Source organism: Salarias fasciatus, chromosome 8, assembly GCF_902148845.1.
Source record: "Salarias fasciatus chromosome 8, fSalaFa1.1, whole genome shotgun sequence".
NCBI lineage: Eukaryota > Metazoa > Chordata > Actinopteri > Blenniiformes > Blenniidae > Salarias > Salarias fasciatus.
In genome coordinates, this window is record NC_043752.1 from 4,181,220 (window position 1) to 4,194,056 (window position 12,837).

At 40.8% G+C, this 12,837-nt stretch overlaps 1 protein-coding gene across 3 annotated transcripts; it reads right to left on the reverse strand.

The window, feature by feature from the left end:
- Positions 1–216: 216 nt before the first annotated feature.
- LOC115392945 (hepatic leukemia factor-like) lies at positions 217–12,517 on the reverse strand. Of its 3 annotated transcripts, XM_030097642.1 has the most exons (5): positions 12,379–12,513; positions 11,460–11,810; positions 8,312–8,526; positions 7,080–7,298; positions 217–257 (listed from the first exon to the last, which is right to left on the reverse strand). In XM_030097642.1, the coding sequence occupies exons 1-4, from the start codon at positions 12,479–12,481 to the stop codon at positions 7,080–7,082; spliced, it is 888 nt and encodes a 295-aa protein (XP_029953502.1). In that variant the 5' UTR covers positions 12,482–12,513; the 3' UTR covers positions 217–257. The 3 variants fall into 3 exon arrangements, with proteins under 3 accessions (XP_029953502.1, XP_029953505.1, XP_029953503.1); XM_030097645.1 differs by lacking the exon at positions 217–257 and having other exon boundaries at positions 5,454–7,298; positions 12,385–12,517; XM_030097643.1 differs by lacking the exon at positions 217–257 and having other exon boundaries at positions 5,454–7,295.
- Between the last annotated feature and the right edge of the window lie 320 nt (positions 12,518–12,837).

Here is a 12,837-nt window from a genome sequence, read left to right on the forward strand (position 1 = left end):
TGTTCTCCTCCATATGTGCTCGGGTTTCCTCAGGTTTCCTTCCACAGCCAAAAACATGCACCGTGGGTCCCTGTACAAAACCCTCGGCCCCCCCCAGCTCCCCCCATGCGTTGTGCTTTGTGCCTATATACCCCTAAATATATGTGTATGTGTGTATATATATATATATATATATATATATATATATATATATATATATATATATATATATATATATATATATATATGTGTGTGTGTGTGTGTGTGTGTGTGTGTGTGTGTAAATGACAATCTGTGAGTCCCCACTTTATTTGTAACCTGGCAGATGTGTGTTCACAGCTTGAATGTATGGTCACACTGACACTTGTTGAAATAAATTTATGTAACGTTACAACTTTGAGTTGCGGTTTATACTTATTAAAACTTGATAAATTATTAGATAATCATCCCTGAAAAAAAATGTTTTCAATATTTGTGCATTTTTTGGGGGTTGAAATAAATACATAACAATGAGAACTTTGTCATTTTTTTCATGCTTGATGATGTTTTTGTCAATAATAATCAAGTTGTCAACAAAATTTTATTGTGGCATGCTCAGAATTTTTAAATTCCATTTACATTTTCTCTAGATTATTTATATTCTCAATATATCTTAGGTAATATATTGATATATTAAAATCAGTAACACATAAGATGAATCTATGGAATTTAGTTTTTGTTAACTTTACTGCTTGGTTTCAGTAGATTTTCACTTTTTTTAAAAAAATTCCATTGAACGACTCACCGTGACCTTGCTGACATGCTAGAAGGATTCCATCCCCCCCTCCTCCTCCTCCTCCTCCTCCTCAGACGAGCGTGCTCCTCTTCTCCCTCTCGCGCTCCCTCTCCCCTCGCTCCCGGCTCAGGTCGGGAGTGGGTGGCTCGCCGTGGCCGGCTGTGTTGTTGGGCTCGTAGCGGGACGAGGCGGGAGAGTTCTGCATGACCACGAGGCGGATGGGCGACTGTGTGGGCGGCGGCGGGGCGTTGTCGGGGGCGTACTCCTTGGTGGGGTCCTTGCCGCGACAGTCGTACAGGATGCAGGAGATGAGGAAGACCAGGAGCAGGATGACATAGCTGGCCACCAGGATGATGAGGTTGAGGGTGACGGGGTCAATCTCCAGGTAGAACTCCATAAAACCCATGATGGCGCTTCATATCTCGCCCCGGGTCCGGGGGGGTCCGCCAGAAATCAGTCCGCAGGACCGGGGAGGAGAGCGTGACGACCGACGGACGGCTGACCGGAGCGAGCAGAAAGAGAGCAGAAAGAGCAGAAAGAGAGCGGCGGGGGGTGAAATGAGGGATGAGAGGATGGGTGAGAAGGGGGGAGGCCGGGGGAGGAGGGGGGTGGGTGACAGCAGGCTGGTGGATGTGAGGCTTTAAAGGACATTAATCCTCCGACCTGGACTCCCGGCAGCCAATGATGATGAAAGCTGCTCAGTTTTAATAACTTAAGCTGCCATTTTGATTTCAGCGGCCGCACACTTTAGAGAGCCGCCGGCCAAACCACACTCAGCCAAATGGAGGAGCGAGCGCACACCTGTCAGCGCATCTCGTCACGTAACACGAATTAAACAGCCGCCGTGTGATGCGACTGCGAGCCAACACAGTCCACATCTGAAATTAAATTACTCTGAAAGCAAAGCAGAACAAACCACAGGCAACATTTTAACCCCGAGTCAGACTCACAGACACAGTCACCTCACCTTCACTCTGCCAGCCTCCACCAGTTTGCAGTCTCCACAGCCTACACTCGTCTCCACCAGTCTCCACCAGTCTACACCAGTTTTTACGAGTCTCCAACAGTCTATACCAGCCTCTACTAGTCTACACCAGTCTACATCAGTCTCCACTAGTCTACAACAGTATCCACTCGTCTCCACCAGTCTTCAAACTGTCTTTAAACTGCCAGGAAACTTGCCTCAGACTGGGCTTTTTTTTTTTTTTTAACTGGATTTGGACTGCTCAGTAAAATGGTTTCAATTAGTTACAGACGGATTAGAAAAACTTTTCTAGACTGGTTTTAAGATACCATGAAGCTGATTTTTGGACTGGTTTGAAACCAGTGTGGAAGAATTTTTTATGGAACTTTGAATCTGGTTTGGATCCAGTTTGAAAAAGGTAATTATGAAACTGCTTTGTAAGCTGGTTTGAATATGGTTTTGGAAGATGGATGGAAACTGCTTCTGTGTTGGTTTGAAACTGCTTTTAGGATGGCTTCAGATCAGGTTTTGGGCTGCTTTGATACTGGTTTAGGTCCAATTTTGAAAAAGTAGATTGTGCTCCTCTGAAACTGATTTGCAAACTGGTTTGAAATCAGTTCGAAGTTCCAAGGGTCGCTGATTGAGGAAGGATCGTTAGATCAGACACTGACGCTTAAATTCCTTATTTTATTTGAAGCACTTTGAAAAGTTGAGGTCTTTAATCCAAAACTCCACAGCACAAGGAATGCAGAAATCACAAGTACACAACCAACGCTGAAGCACGGACAATTTGCCATGAAAAGTCCACCGTATGCCACAGTCCTCAGGTGAAGACACCCAAACACTGAAGCACAAGTGAAAGACGTCAGGGCAGTGAGAAGCAATCAGACACAAGGAGGGGAAGTCAAGGAGACTAAAACACTGAATCATGAGCACGAAACAGGAACCCTGAGGTTTGGACTGCTCCAAATCTGGTTTAGTTCCAATTAGAAAAAGGTGATTAGACTTCTCTGAATCTGATGTCTCCTGGTTTGAAAATGGCTCTGGGCTGCTGTTAAGTTGTTTTTTGAACTGGTTTGAAACTGGTTTAAGTCCAATTTGGAAAAAAGGCGATTGGAGTCTTCTAAAGCTGATATCTAAAGTGGTTTTAAACTGGTTTTGGACTGGATAGAAACTGTTTCTTGATCTTGATGTTGTTTGAAATTACATTTGAATGAACAAAACTCTCACAAAGAAATCCAATCACTTCCCCCCCAAGACAATGACTAATCTAAAAATACCCAAGAGACTTGTCCAAGCCAACTCTATAACTAACATTTAACAGCTAGTAGTTCATCTAAAGATGTTTCATGTCACTGAAAGGACGAAGAACTGAAGTCAAACTGCAGTCTCAAGATGTTTGAAGTGTGAATCTTAACAGTAACTGCTTATTTTATTGCTTTATATTCAGAGCTTGTTAAACTCTGACTAAAAAAAAAAAAAAAAAAACCTCTCAAGAATATAACCCGCAGTTGTGTGTTAATTCGATGGGCTTTAGCTGTGACGTCTCTCTTAAAGCTGTTTAATGGAAGAAACGTGGGATGTCTTTAAAACGGGAGGGTTTGGGTTTGAGACGGAGCTCGTGTGCACATGTGGAGGATAAAGTGCCGTCAGGAACGAGGCTAATTCCTCACGCACTCTTTATTCAGTCAGTCCTCCATCTGCGGGTATTTTTTAAAAGGAAAACCAGACGACAGATGGCTGAAAAAGCTGAAGAGAAACTGTTTCAGATGAGAAGGTCAAACTGGGACACGTCGTTCCGAATCCGTCCCCAAGAACTCTGAACAACCTGTTTTCTGTTGAACTTGGCAGTTTTATTTGGTGTCTGTCATGAAATCTGAGCACAGACACACACACACACACACACACACACACACACACACACACACACACACACACACACATGTCTGAAACCAAAAAAAGTCGAGAGTCCAAACATAACGTGATACTAAAACAACACACAAGAAAGACAGAAAACAACCGCAGAAATAGTTTAGCTTCTTTATCATTTTGAATCATGTTTTGTGTGTGTGTGTGTGTGTGTGTGTGTGTGTGTGTGTGTGTGTGTGTGTGTGTGTGTGTGTGTTACTGTCTATTGCTCATATTAATATATTAAGTGAAATGTTTCAGTTGATGCTGCCACCTGCTGGTCATCCATAAAACAATTTCCAAAAGTGTGGTATGACTGCGAATGTGTGTGGGTACGTGTTTTCTAGGTAATTTAGCCTCACTGCTGCTGATGTTTTCAGGATTGTCTTGTGTATTTTTCTTTATTTACATTATTTACGTTAAATCTTCATGTCCATGGTCAGATTTTATTCATTTCCAAGTGAAGAAGAAAGAATTACAACGTTTACATTACTTTAACTTTACTGAAATTTCACATGGAGAGTTGCTAATAATTCAACACTGCCATACACCAAAATACAGTGTGATCACACTTTTTCACACACTGCTATATGACCTAATTTTTTAAGTTTCCAAGTTGTATTTTTTCCTTTGGTGACCTTCACAGTCAGATGACTGAAGTGACATTCTGTATTTTTATTGAAATAGTGACACCCAGTGGTCAGATTGGGAATTATGGCTAGAAAATTTGGGGTTTTAGTAGTTTTTAAGACAAACTAGACACTCCCCCCCCCCCCCCCCCCCCCCCCCCCCCCCCAAGAAAAAAACAAAAAACAGACTGAATGTGAACTTTTTCTTTAATATCCTTTAAAATACAGGAGAAAAAAGTCTCAGCTCAAACAAACGAACAAACAGAGAAATGCAGCATTGGTTGAATACATTCCTCACAATCAACCTACAAAGTAAAAACAGAAAGGTCAAGGCCTTTCCGTATGTTGAAACTGCACAGGGTTTCCATAATACCCACACTTCACCCTGACACATATCTATATCTATACATCCATCTGTGGCTATACATCTGTCTGATGATATATATTCTGAGTTCATACACTCCTCCCAATGAAAACGTTTCCAAAATACACACAAAGAGAGATCTACGTAGGAAAAGAGACTGTACAAAAAAAAAAGTCTGTAAAAACATTAAAACCTTCATCGTAGTAATATATCCTCTTTATATTTATATTCATATCACGGATCCTTTTTGGTCGGTAGTAAAGAGTACTGAGAAGTAAAACACATTACAAATATACATTCATGTCTTGCTTGGCCACCGGGGGGTGCACTTGTCTCTGAATGAAATTAAAGGTGTTGATAAAGAAGCTGCTATTGCACCAAAAAACCCAAAGAGAACTATCGAAATGCTTAAAATGTAGAAGGTTTCTATATTTTCTGGGTTTTCTTCACATTTTATGGAAAAATAAAATGAAGTTACCAAGGAAAAAAAAATTGAAATTCACAGATAATTTGTAGAAAAGTTGAAATGTATTCAACTTAAGGAGAAACTCCAAACTGAGAATGATTTGTTTTTATGTTCTGAGAATGATGGAAAAATCTGATGCCTTAAAACTAAGGTATTTTTTTTTAAAGAGATCAAATTCCACACAGAAAAAACTGTAGATATTTGACAACATAGTTAAAAATAACTTCAGAAGTTCATATGTTTTTGAATTAATGTTAAAATGCCGAAAAACTTAAGAAAATTTTTTACAATGAAATGAAGAAATTAAAGCAAAAAAAAAAAAACCTACATGAAAATACATTGAGAAAAATATTACATTTAGAGAAAATAAAGGCAAATATTCATTTTTTGTCCCAGTTTGCCTTAAAAAATAAACAAGAAGACAGCTTATGTAACAAGCTTTTACAAAAATGTTTCAAATCGAAACTCATTTGGCAATTTGGGGATTTTTCTTGTGTGGAAATATCAGAATAGTTTTTATGTTTTTGTGAATAACTGAATACTGCTGAGAGAAACAAAAGGCTCCAAGAGCAACAAACAAAAAGAAGAAAAGAAGGTCTGGACAGACAGGAGCGGCCTTGCAGGTAAAGGGGTGGAGTCTGCAGTAGTGCTAAAGTGCCGAGGAGGCGGGGTCAAAGGTCAGAGACCAGAGGTCAGTAGCTGGTGTTGGCGTGATGAGCTGAGGAGGAGTAGGAGGAGTTTGTGAGGAGGAACTGGTGTTGGTGTGTTAAAGTCAACTCGCAGCAGAAAGTAAGGTTGAAAACAAACAAAAAGTGCTCAAGTAATCTACAATCAATATTTCTATCAATAAAAAAACAAACTTTTTTTTTAAATGATTCAAACAATACTTTAATAATCTTCTTTTGAATTCAGATTATGAATTCATTTGGAATTTTTTCACTATAGACTGTAAATATACTTAAAAAAAAACAAACACCAAAATATTTTAGTCAAGACCTAACTAATTTTTTGATGGACAAAACTATGAATCGCAAAGTTATGTTTAGAAAAATCAGATGACTTATCCATAATGAAAAATGAGGCTGGAATAAATATAAACTCCAGAGGTCTCGAGGGTTGATCCCTGTGGAATGCCAGATTAAATCAATTCAATTCAAAGTTCGATAATTCTTTTTTTTTTTCATCAAAAATTTACATTTTAATATTGAAACCAAGCAAGACGTAATGCTTTAAATTCAATTAATTGTTTTTAATTCTGAGATTTTCATAACTTTTGAGATCTAAGTTTTGAATTTATGTTGGACTGTTTCAGAAACACTGGAAAACCTTAGAACTCCAAGCCTTATCATCAAGAATCTAATCCAGTGATCCATCCTATTAGTGATCATTGGCAGGTTCAATGGTCGTGTAAATAAAGATTTATGTATCCCAGAGTTGATCTCTGTGGTACACCTGGTACACCACACTAGAAACAAAAGTGCATCCTGGGTTTAATAAACATTTCTCACATGTTTTTTGATACCTTCCTCTATTTTATAACTTCTAATAAAAACCAAGAACATTTTTCTAAATCAGTATATGTACATCTACTTGTATATGTTCTTCTTTCACGATTTCTGTTAATGCTTTTGTGACATTTGAATGAATAAACTGAAAAATCATGTAACCATTAATTAGTTCCAGCCTCAGTCTTTGGAATAAACAGAACTTCAGGAGCCCTAGCAATGATCCCTGAGGAACACCGAATCCCTGCATTCAAAACAGGATAACCATTTGACAGAGGGTCACTTTGGGTTTGACTGTGTGAGATTTCTTTGATGGGAACTCTGAGAACTTTGTGTTGATCTGTGAGAACACAAAAGACGCTGGACATGTTTGTGTTCACATGAAGTGATTCACAGCAGAGGACGTCATCGTTCGACCTGCTGCAAGCCGAGTCGCTGAAACCGTGAGCTCAGAGGAGTGTCTGTGTGTGTTTGTGTGTGTGTGTGTTTTCACAGAGGCCCGTGCTGCGCCTCGTACTTGGACAGGATGTTCTTGGTGCGTCCGAGCTCTTTCCTCAGGTCGGCCACTTCCTGCCTCAGAGCCAAGTTCTCCTTCTCCAGGAATCCTGCTCGGATGGCGATCTGGTTTTCCTTTAGCCGCCGCGCGTCACGCGAGCGTTTGGCCGCCATGTTGTTCTTCCTGCGCCGAGCCCAGTATTTGTCATCCTGCTCAAAGGGGGAGGAGGAGGGGGTCGGAGAGAGACGGAGGGATTACTTCAAAAGTTCAGTGTGACATACTCAAAACTTTGAGCAATACAACTGCCTGTGTGGTACTGGAGGGGCATTAATTTCATTTGAATCAGTCAGGATCACACATGAAATGATACAGACATTTCTCTGTCTGCTCTGTTATATTAATGTTTTTCTGAAGAGAAGAACTCAGTGTCATCTGCAAACAAACATAAAATCCTGATATATGATTTCAGATTTGTTGACATTAATACCAAAATTTAGGAATACTATGTCTCTTTTAGAAAAAAATTTATTCTTCAAAAATAAATTACAGGTAAACTGTTTCCTTCATTAAAGAATTTAAAAGATAAAGATGATAATACTTATATTTTTCAAGTCAAAGACTTAAGGAAATTATCTTAAATGAAATACATTCATGAAAACAATAATTTCAAAATCATAAATCAAAAATAAATTCAACAGGAAATCATTGTTTCCTTAAAAATATTCTCACACTATTGTTTTGTTTCACTGTTTGAACAATTGTGAAAAGGACATGATTAACAATAGAAATCCACAGAAAATCAGAGAATTATTTGGTTAATTTAACAAATGCATTTAAATTTTCTGCAGCCAAAGAAGCTCCAGACAAAGCAGCTATTTTATGAAAAAGAAACATTTTCAGTGTTATAAAATGTGTGTTTTAATTTCATTTACATTTTCTACTAAGATTAAAATATCCAAATTTTAAATATTTTCAGAAATAAACAGATTAACACTGTCTTCCAGAAAGTGAATCCTAATATTCACTGACTTTTTACAATTACATATTTTATATACATATATATATATATATATATATATATATATATATATATATATATATATATATATATATATATATATATATATATATATGTGTGTGTAAATATATATATATAGATTTTTTTTTTTTTTTTGCCCTGCGGAGGTCTGAAGAGTTTCTCCATTCAGAACTGGCTCCCACTTACCTTCAGGTCCTCGGGGATGAAGACCTTTCGAGCTTTCTTGATCATGGGCTGAGGTTTGAGCTCCTCGGCCGAGAACTTCCGCTTGCGTGGATCAAAGATCTCCTGACCCGGCACGCTAGACAGAGCCAGGTCGGCCGGGTCCGGCTCGTAGCCCACCGGGACCTGGATGGAGTCCGGATCGATGGGACTGGGAGTGTTTCTGGAGCCTGGGAGGCCTGAGAGGAAGGAGGGGACAGCGGCGTTTAGCAGATGCACATCTGTCACGGCAGCTCATTTCAGGTAACAGTTGCATCTTTGATCTGAGATCAGATTACAGCCAAGGCAGCTCATTTCAGGTAACAGTTGCATCTTTGATCTGAGATCAGATTACAGCCAGTTTTTCACTTTGCAATTCTTTGATACAATTTGAATTTCAGCTGGTTTGAGCTTCAGCCGCCAGATGGAGACAAATCCCCAGAACGAGTCCTCACTCACTTTTTACATTTCTATTAGATCAACAGTGCAATCAAGCAGATGTATTTTATCTGTATTTTGAAGGGGTTTGGTAGCAAAGATAAGAAAACCACAAATTTTCTACATTATCTTTTCATCAACAAATGTGTTTTTTTAGAAACTCAATCCAATTTTAAAGCAGTTTGGACCAAGTTCAGGTCAATTCCAGACCATTTTAATCTTGTTTTTCATACCAGCTTGATTAAAATGATTTGAATAGTTTCAGATTATTAACTGACTTATTAGTATCTCAACTAACCAGCTGAGATCACATTTAAACCTCTTTCAGACCAGTTTAAACCAATTTCATACTAGCTTTAAGCTACTTTTCCAACCCATTTATACTAGTGTAAGACCAGTTTAAACTTAGCCTCATAAACCAGCCCCGCCCACTCCACATTAGGGCAATGCAAATGTGGAGTAGACTAGTTCTAAGCTCGTTTCAGACCCATTTAAGATAGTATCAGAACAATTTCAACCAGTTTCAGACCAGTTTCAGACTTAAATCTCTTCAAATGTAAAAAGAAAATCTCATCACATTGATGTGAACTGCTGCAGTTTGTTGATCTGAATAAGCAGGATGGAACTGTGAAGAAGATCCCCCCTCCTCTTAGTCTTCCTCCGTCTCCTCCTCCTCCTTCCTCTAGTCTACCTCCTCCTCTGACTGCCGGCTGACCTCCTCCGTCCACCACCCCTCCTCCTCCCCCTCAGCAGTCATGAGGTGGAAAACAGATATGTGAGATTATTGAGCAGATTAAGTTTCTATATTTGGAGGCGCAGCAGCAGATTCTTCTAGAGTGGAAACGTCACGACACACGCTTTTATTTTCAGGAGAACTTTGTGTTTGTTCTGAGTTGTGTTTGGGTGAAAAATTTTGCTGAGGTCCATTCGTCTTCATCTGAGTGAAGCTTTTTAATTGCTTGGACATCAACAAATTGAGCCAATCAGTTGTGTTTTTTTTTTCTTCCAGAAGCTGAGCATTGTTGGAAACGTGCTGTGAATGTTCATGTAACAACGCCACAGGAGTCGAATCCCACAGAGGTAGAAATGTAGAAATCTTTTAAAGAAGGAAATGAGAATGGTTCAACTTGTAATATCTGCGATAGCAGCATTTGGAGAGTAGGAAGCATCAGACCCTCACAGAAAGCAGCTTTAATCTCTCAGTATAGTAATCTGCAGAAAGGTAAAAACTCTACCGCTGTATAACCACATCACTCTGATGATTTCAATCTTTTTGATTGACGTTGTACAACAAAGTGCGAGAAAATATGCAAGGTCATTGAAAAAATGGATTCTGACACTAAACAGAGTTGCATACGTGACAGTTTCGGCTGAGCTGTCAAAGAGAACGTCCAGGAGACGATCAATGATTCAGGAAGAAACAAACACCTTCTTGTTTTTTTTCATACCATCAAACTACTTTAAAAGTTAATATTGAAAGAAAACTGAATCAGAATGGTATGTTCTTCAAATTCCCCTAAAATCACAAGACTGGAGGTCAACCATTCTGATTGAGATATCTCGCCAACAACCACCCAACTAACCGAGAAAACCACCAACCAACCAATCAAGCAACCAACAAACCAAGCAACCAACTCAGTAAACAACTAAACAACCAACCAACTCACAAAACTACCAACCAACCAATCAACCAACTCACAAAACAACCAATAAACCAAACATCCGACCCACCAACCAACCAATCAACCAAGCAGCCAACAATCCAGCTATCAACCAACAAACCAAGAAAACAACCAACTGCCCAAGCAACCAAGCAACATACAGTATCTGTTGGGTCTTTTGCAACATTTATTGAAAAAATTGATATCTTTAGTTGATTTCATTCTCGTTCAATTTCCTTACGGAGATTCACAAGAAAAAAAAAACTGTTCATGATCTCTGCATTTGCTCCATATTTCATTTGAGTACAAATATATTTACGAGTTAAAAAAAAGGTGACAGCAGGGATACGGGCAGCCTATTCACCTGTTTCCTCCTCCTCGTCGGTGAGTCAGTGAACGCCTCACCGCTGAGCTGATTGATTTTTCTAAACAAAGATTTAGCCCCTCCATCCTGCTGTCAGCATGTCTGTTTTGTTTTTGTTGTTTTTTTTGTTTTTTTTGTCTTTTGATAAAAACAGATTCCAGCAGTGAGAAGCCACCTACACAAACCAAGCAGCTCTCAGAAAAACACAGGAAAATTTGAAAGGATGTGCCGGAATCCGCCAATCTGATTTATGAAACCTGCTCACTCCAGTGCTCATGCTCACAGAGTTTGGTTTTAGTTCTGATGAGTACCTGTGGTCAACAGCAGACCCAAAATCCAACAATGGTGTTTGTGTAATCCTAGTTTAAAGTACATCAAGGTAAATGTCCTGGGCCTTCCATTTTTCACTGATGACACTCTGCTTTGTAATCACTGAATAATTCATATTTAGAGTACGGTATACCTCAGTTAATTATTGAATAATTACGTTGTAATGATACACAGAATCAGTGAATGGACTATTTTTCTTTCAAAATCTCAGACTTAAAAGAATAAATGAGCCGAGAAATGAACTCATAATGATGTAAAAGTGACTGAAGATGGTGAAAACTCTGGGTGGAGGTGATGAGGATGGAGCCCGTCAGAGATGTTCAGGTGGGGGGGGGGGTACCTGCTCTGGCTGGGCTGCTGTGAAGGCAGTTAGGAGACATGACGCCGGTGTGGACGGAGGTGGAGGCATGGCTGCTGAGGTCCATCACGGAGGGTGTGGGTGGGGGCGGGGCCATGACGGGAGGCTGGCGCGGCAGGGCGTGCTGGTGCTGGTGGTGGTGGTGGTGGTGGGACGGGCTGGAGGGGATCCCGTTCTCAGACAGGAACTCCTCCAGGTCCATGTACTCCAGCTGGAAGCCGTCTCCATCGTAGGGCAGTGTCTTGTCCCACAGCGTGGGTCCCAGGAAGGCCGACTGGGGGGCGCTGCGCTCCTCCTCCAGGCTCTTCTCCTTCTCCTGCTCCTTACTGAAAGCTGTAGGAGGTCAGAAGAGTCACACTTCTTTACTCTACACACTGAAGCATCAGTCAGCATCTGTCTACTGTTTTACATATTTGTGCCATTTCCCCTCTGTGGAACTAATAAAGCAAGTTACTGTTCAGTCTGCTTCTCAGGGCAGAAGGGATAAAACAGTTCACCCAGCAAAATGGGTAAAACGTCTACCACATATGGGGTAAAATGGGCAAAATAAAGATAAAAAACAGGACCAACTGGGTAAAACAGCTCATAAACAGTGCAGAAGGGATAAACTGTTTCAGGTATCAGTAACATATGTTGTTAAGGAGTTATTCTGGAGTGAAAAATCAGCACTCTTGACTTAATGTGACAAATTATCTGCAAACTAAACAGTTAAATATCAACTTGTTTTCAAATTACACAGGCATTGAATCGTTTATAAATAAACATATATAAATGTGAAACATTTTGAAATCTTAATAAATATCTCAATAAATTAAACGCACTGCGTGCACTGGGCAGGCTTTCTGTGCGAAGAGGAATAAAAGTTTTCGGGTCGGGGGTTCGATTCCCGGGGCGGACGGACCGTCACCTTGGTGGTGCAGCGGCAGCTTGACGGGGTTCTCCAGCAGAGACTTCAGGACTCCGTGCGTCGCCGCGGGCACGAAAGCCGGGCTCATCTTCTCCATCGCGCCTGTCTGCGTCCGTGGAACCGGCGGAGGAAAAACAAAAGCCACGGCGGGAGGGAGCCGCCGGGAGGAACGAGTCGGAACCGGAGCGGAGGCTGCGGGAGGCGGGCACACCGAGCACCGGGGACCGGGACCGAGCACCGGGGACCGAGCAGCGAGCAGCAGGCAGCTCTGAGTCCGCGTGTGACAGCGCAGGACCGCTGACGTCAAACCTGCGTCCCCCCCCCCCCCCCCCCTCCCTCCCTCCCTCCACATCACGCGCACTCACACGCGCGCACGCCTTCCCTGTGCACGTGGAGCCCCGCAGGTTCAGCTGTTCAGGTTTCATCCTGCTGCTTCAACACACTCCACAGAAC

What these genes read in the sequence shown, in the direction of transcription:
- LOC115392945 (XM_030097642.1), bottom strand. Translation starts at nt 12,481, where the DNA reads ATGGAGAAGATGAGCCCGGCTTTCGTGCCCGCGGCGACGCACGGAGTC. An exon ending in GCTGCACCACCAAGGTGACG is followed by an intron (nt 11,811 to 12,378) that starts GTCCGTCCGCCC and finishes GACCTCCTACAG; the next exon opens with CTTTCAGTAAGGAGCAGGAG. An exon ending in TCATCCCCGAGGACCTGAAG is followed by an intron (nt 7,299 to 8,311) that starts GTAAGTGGGAGC and finishes TCCCCCTTTGAG; the next exon opens with CAGGATGACAAATACTGGGC.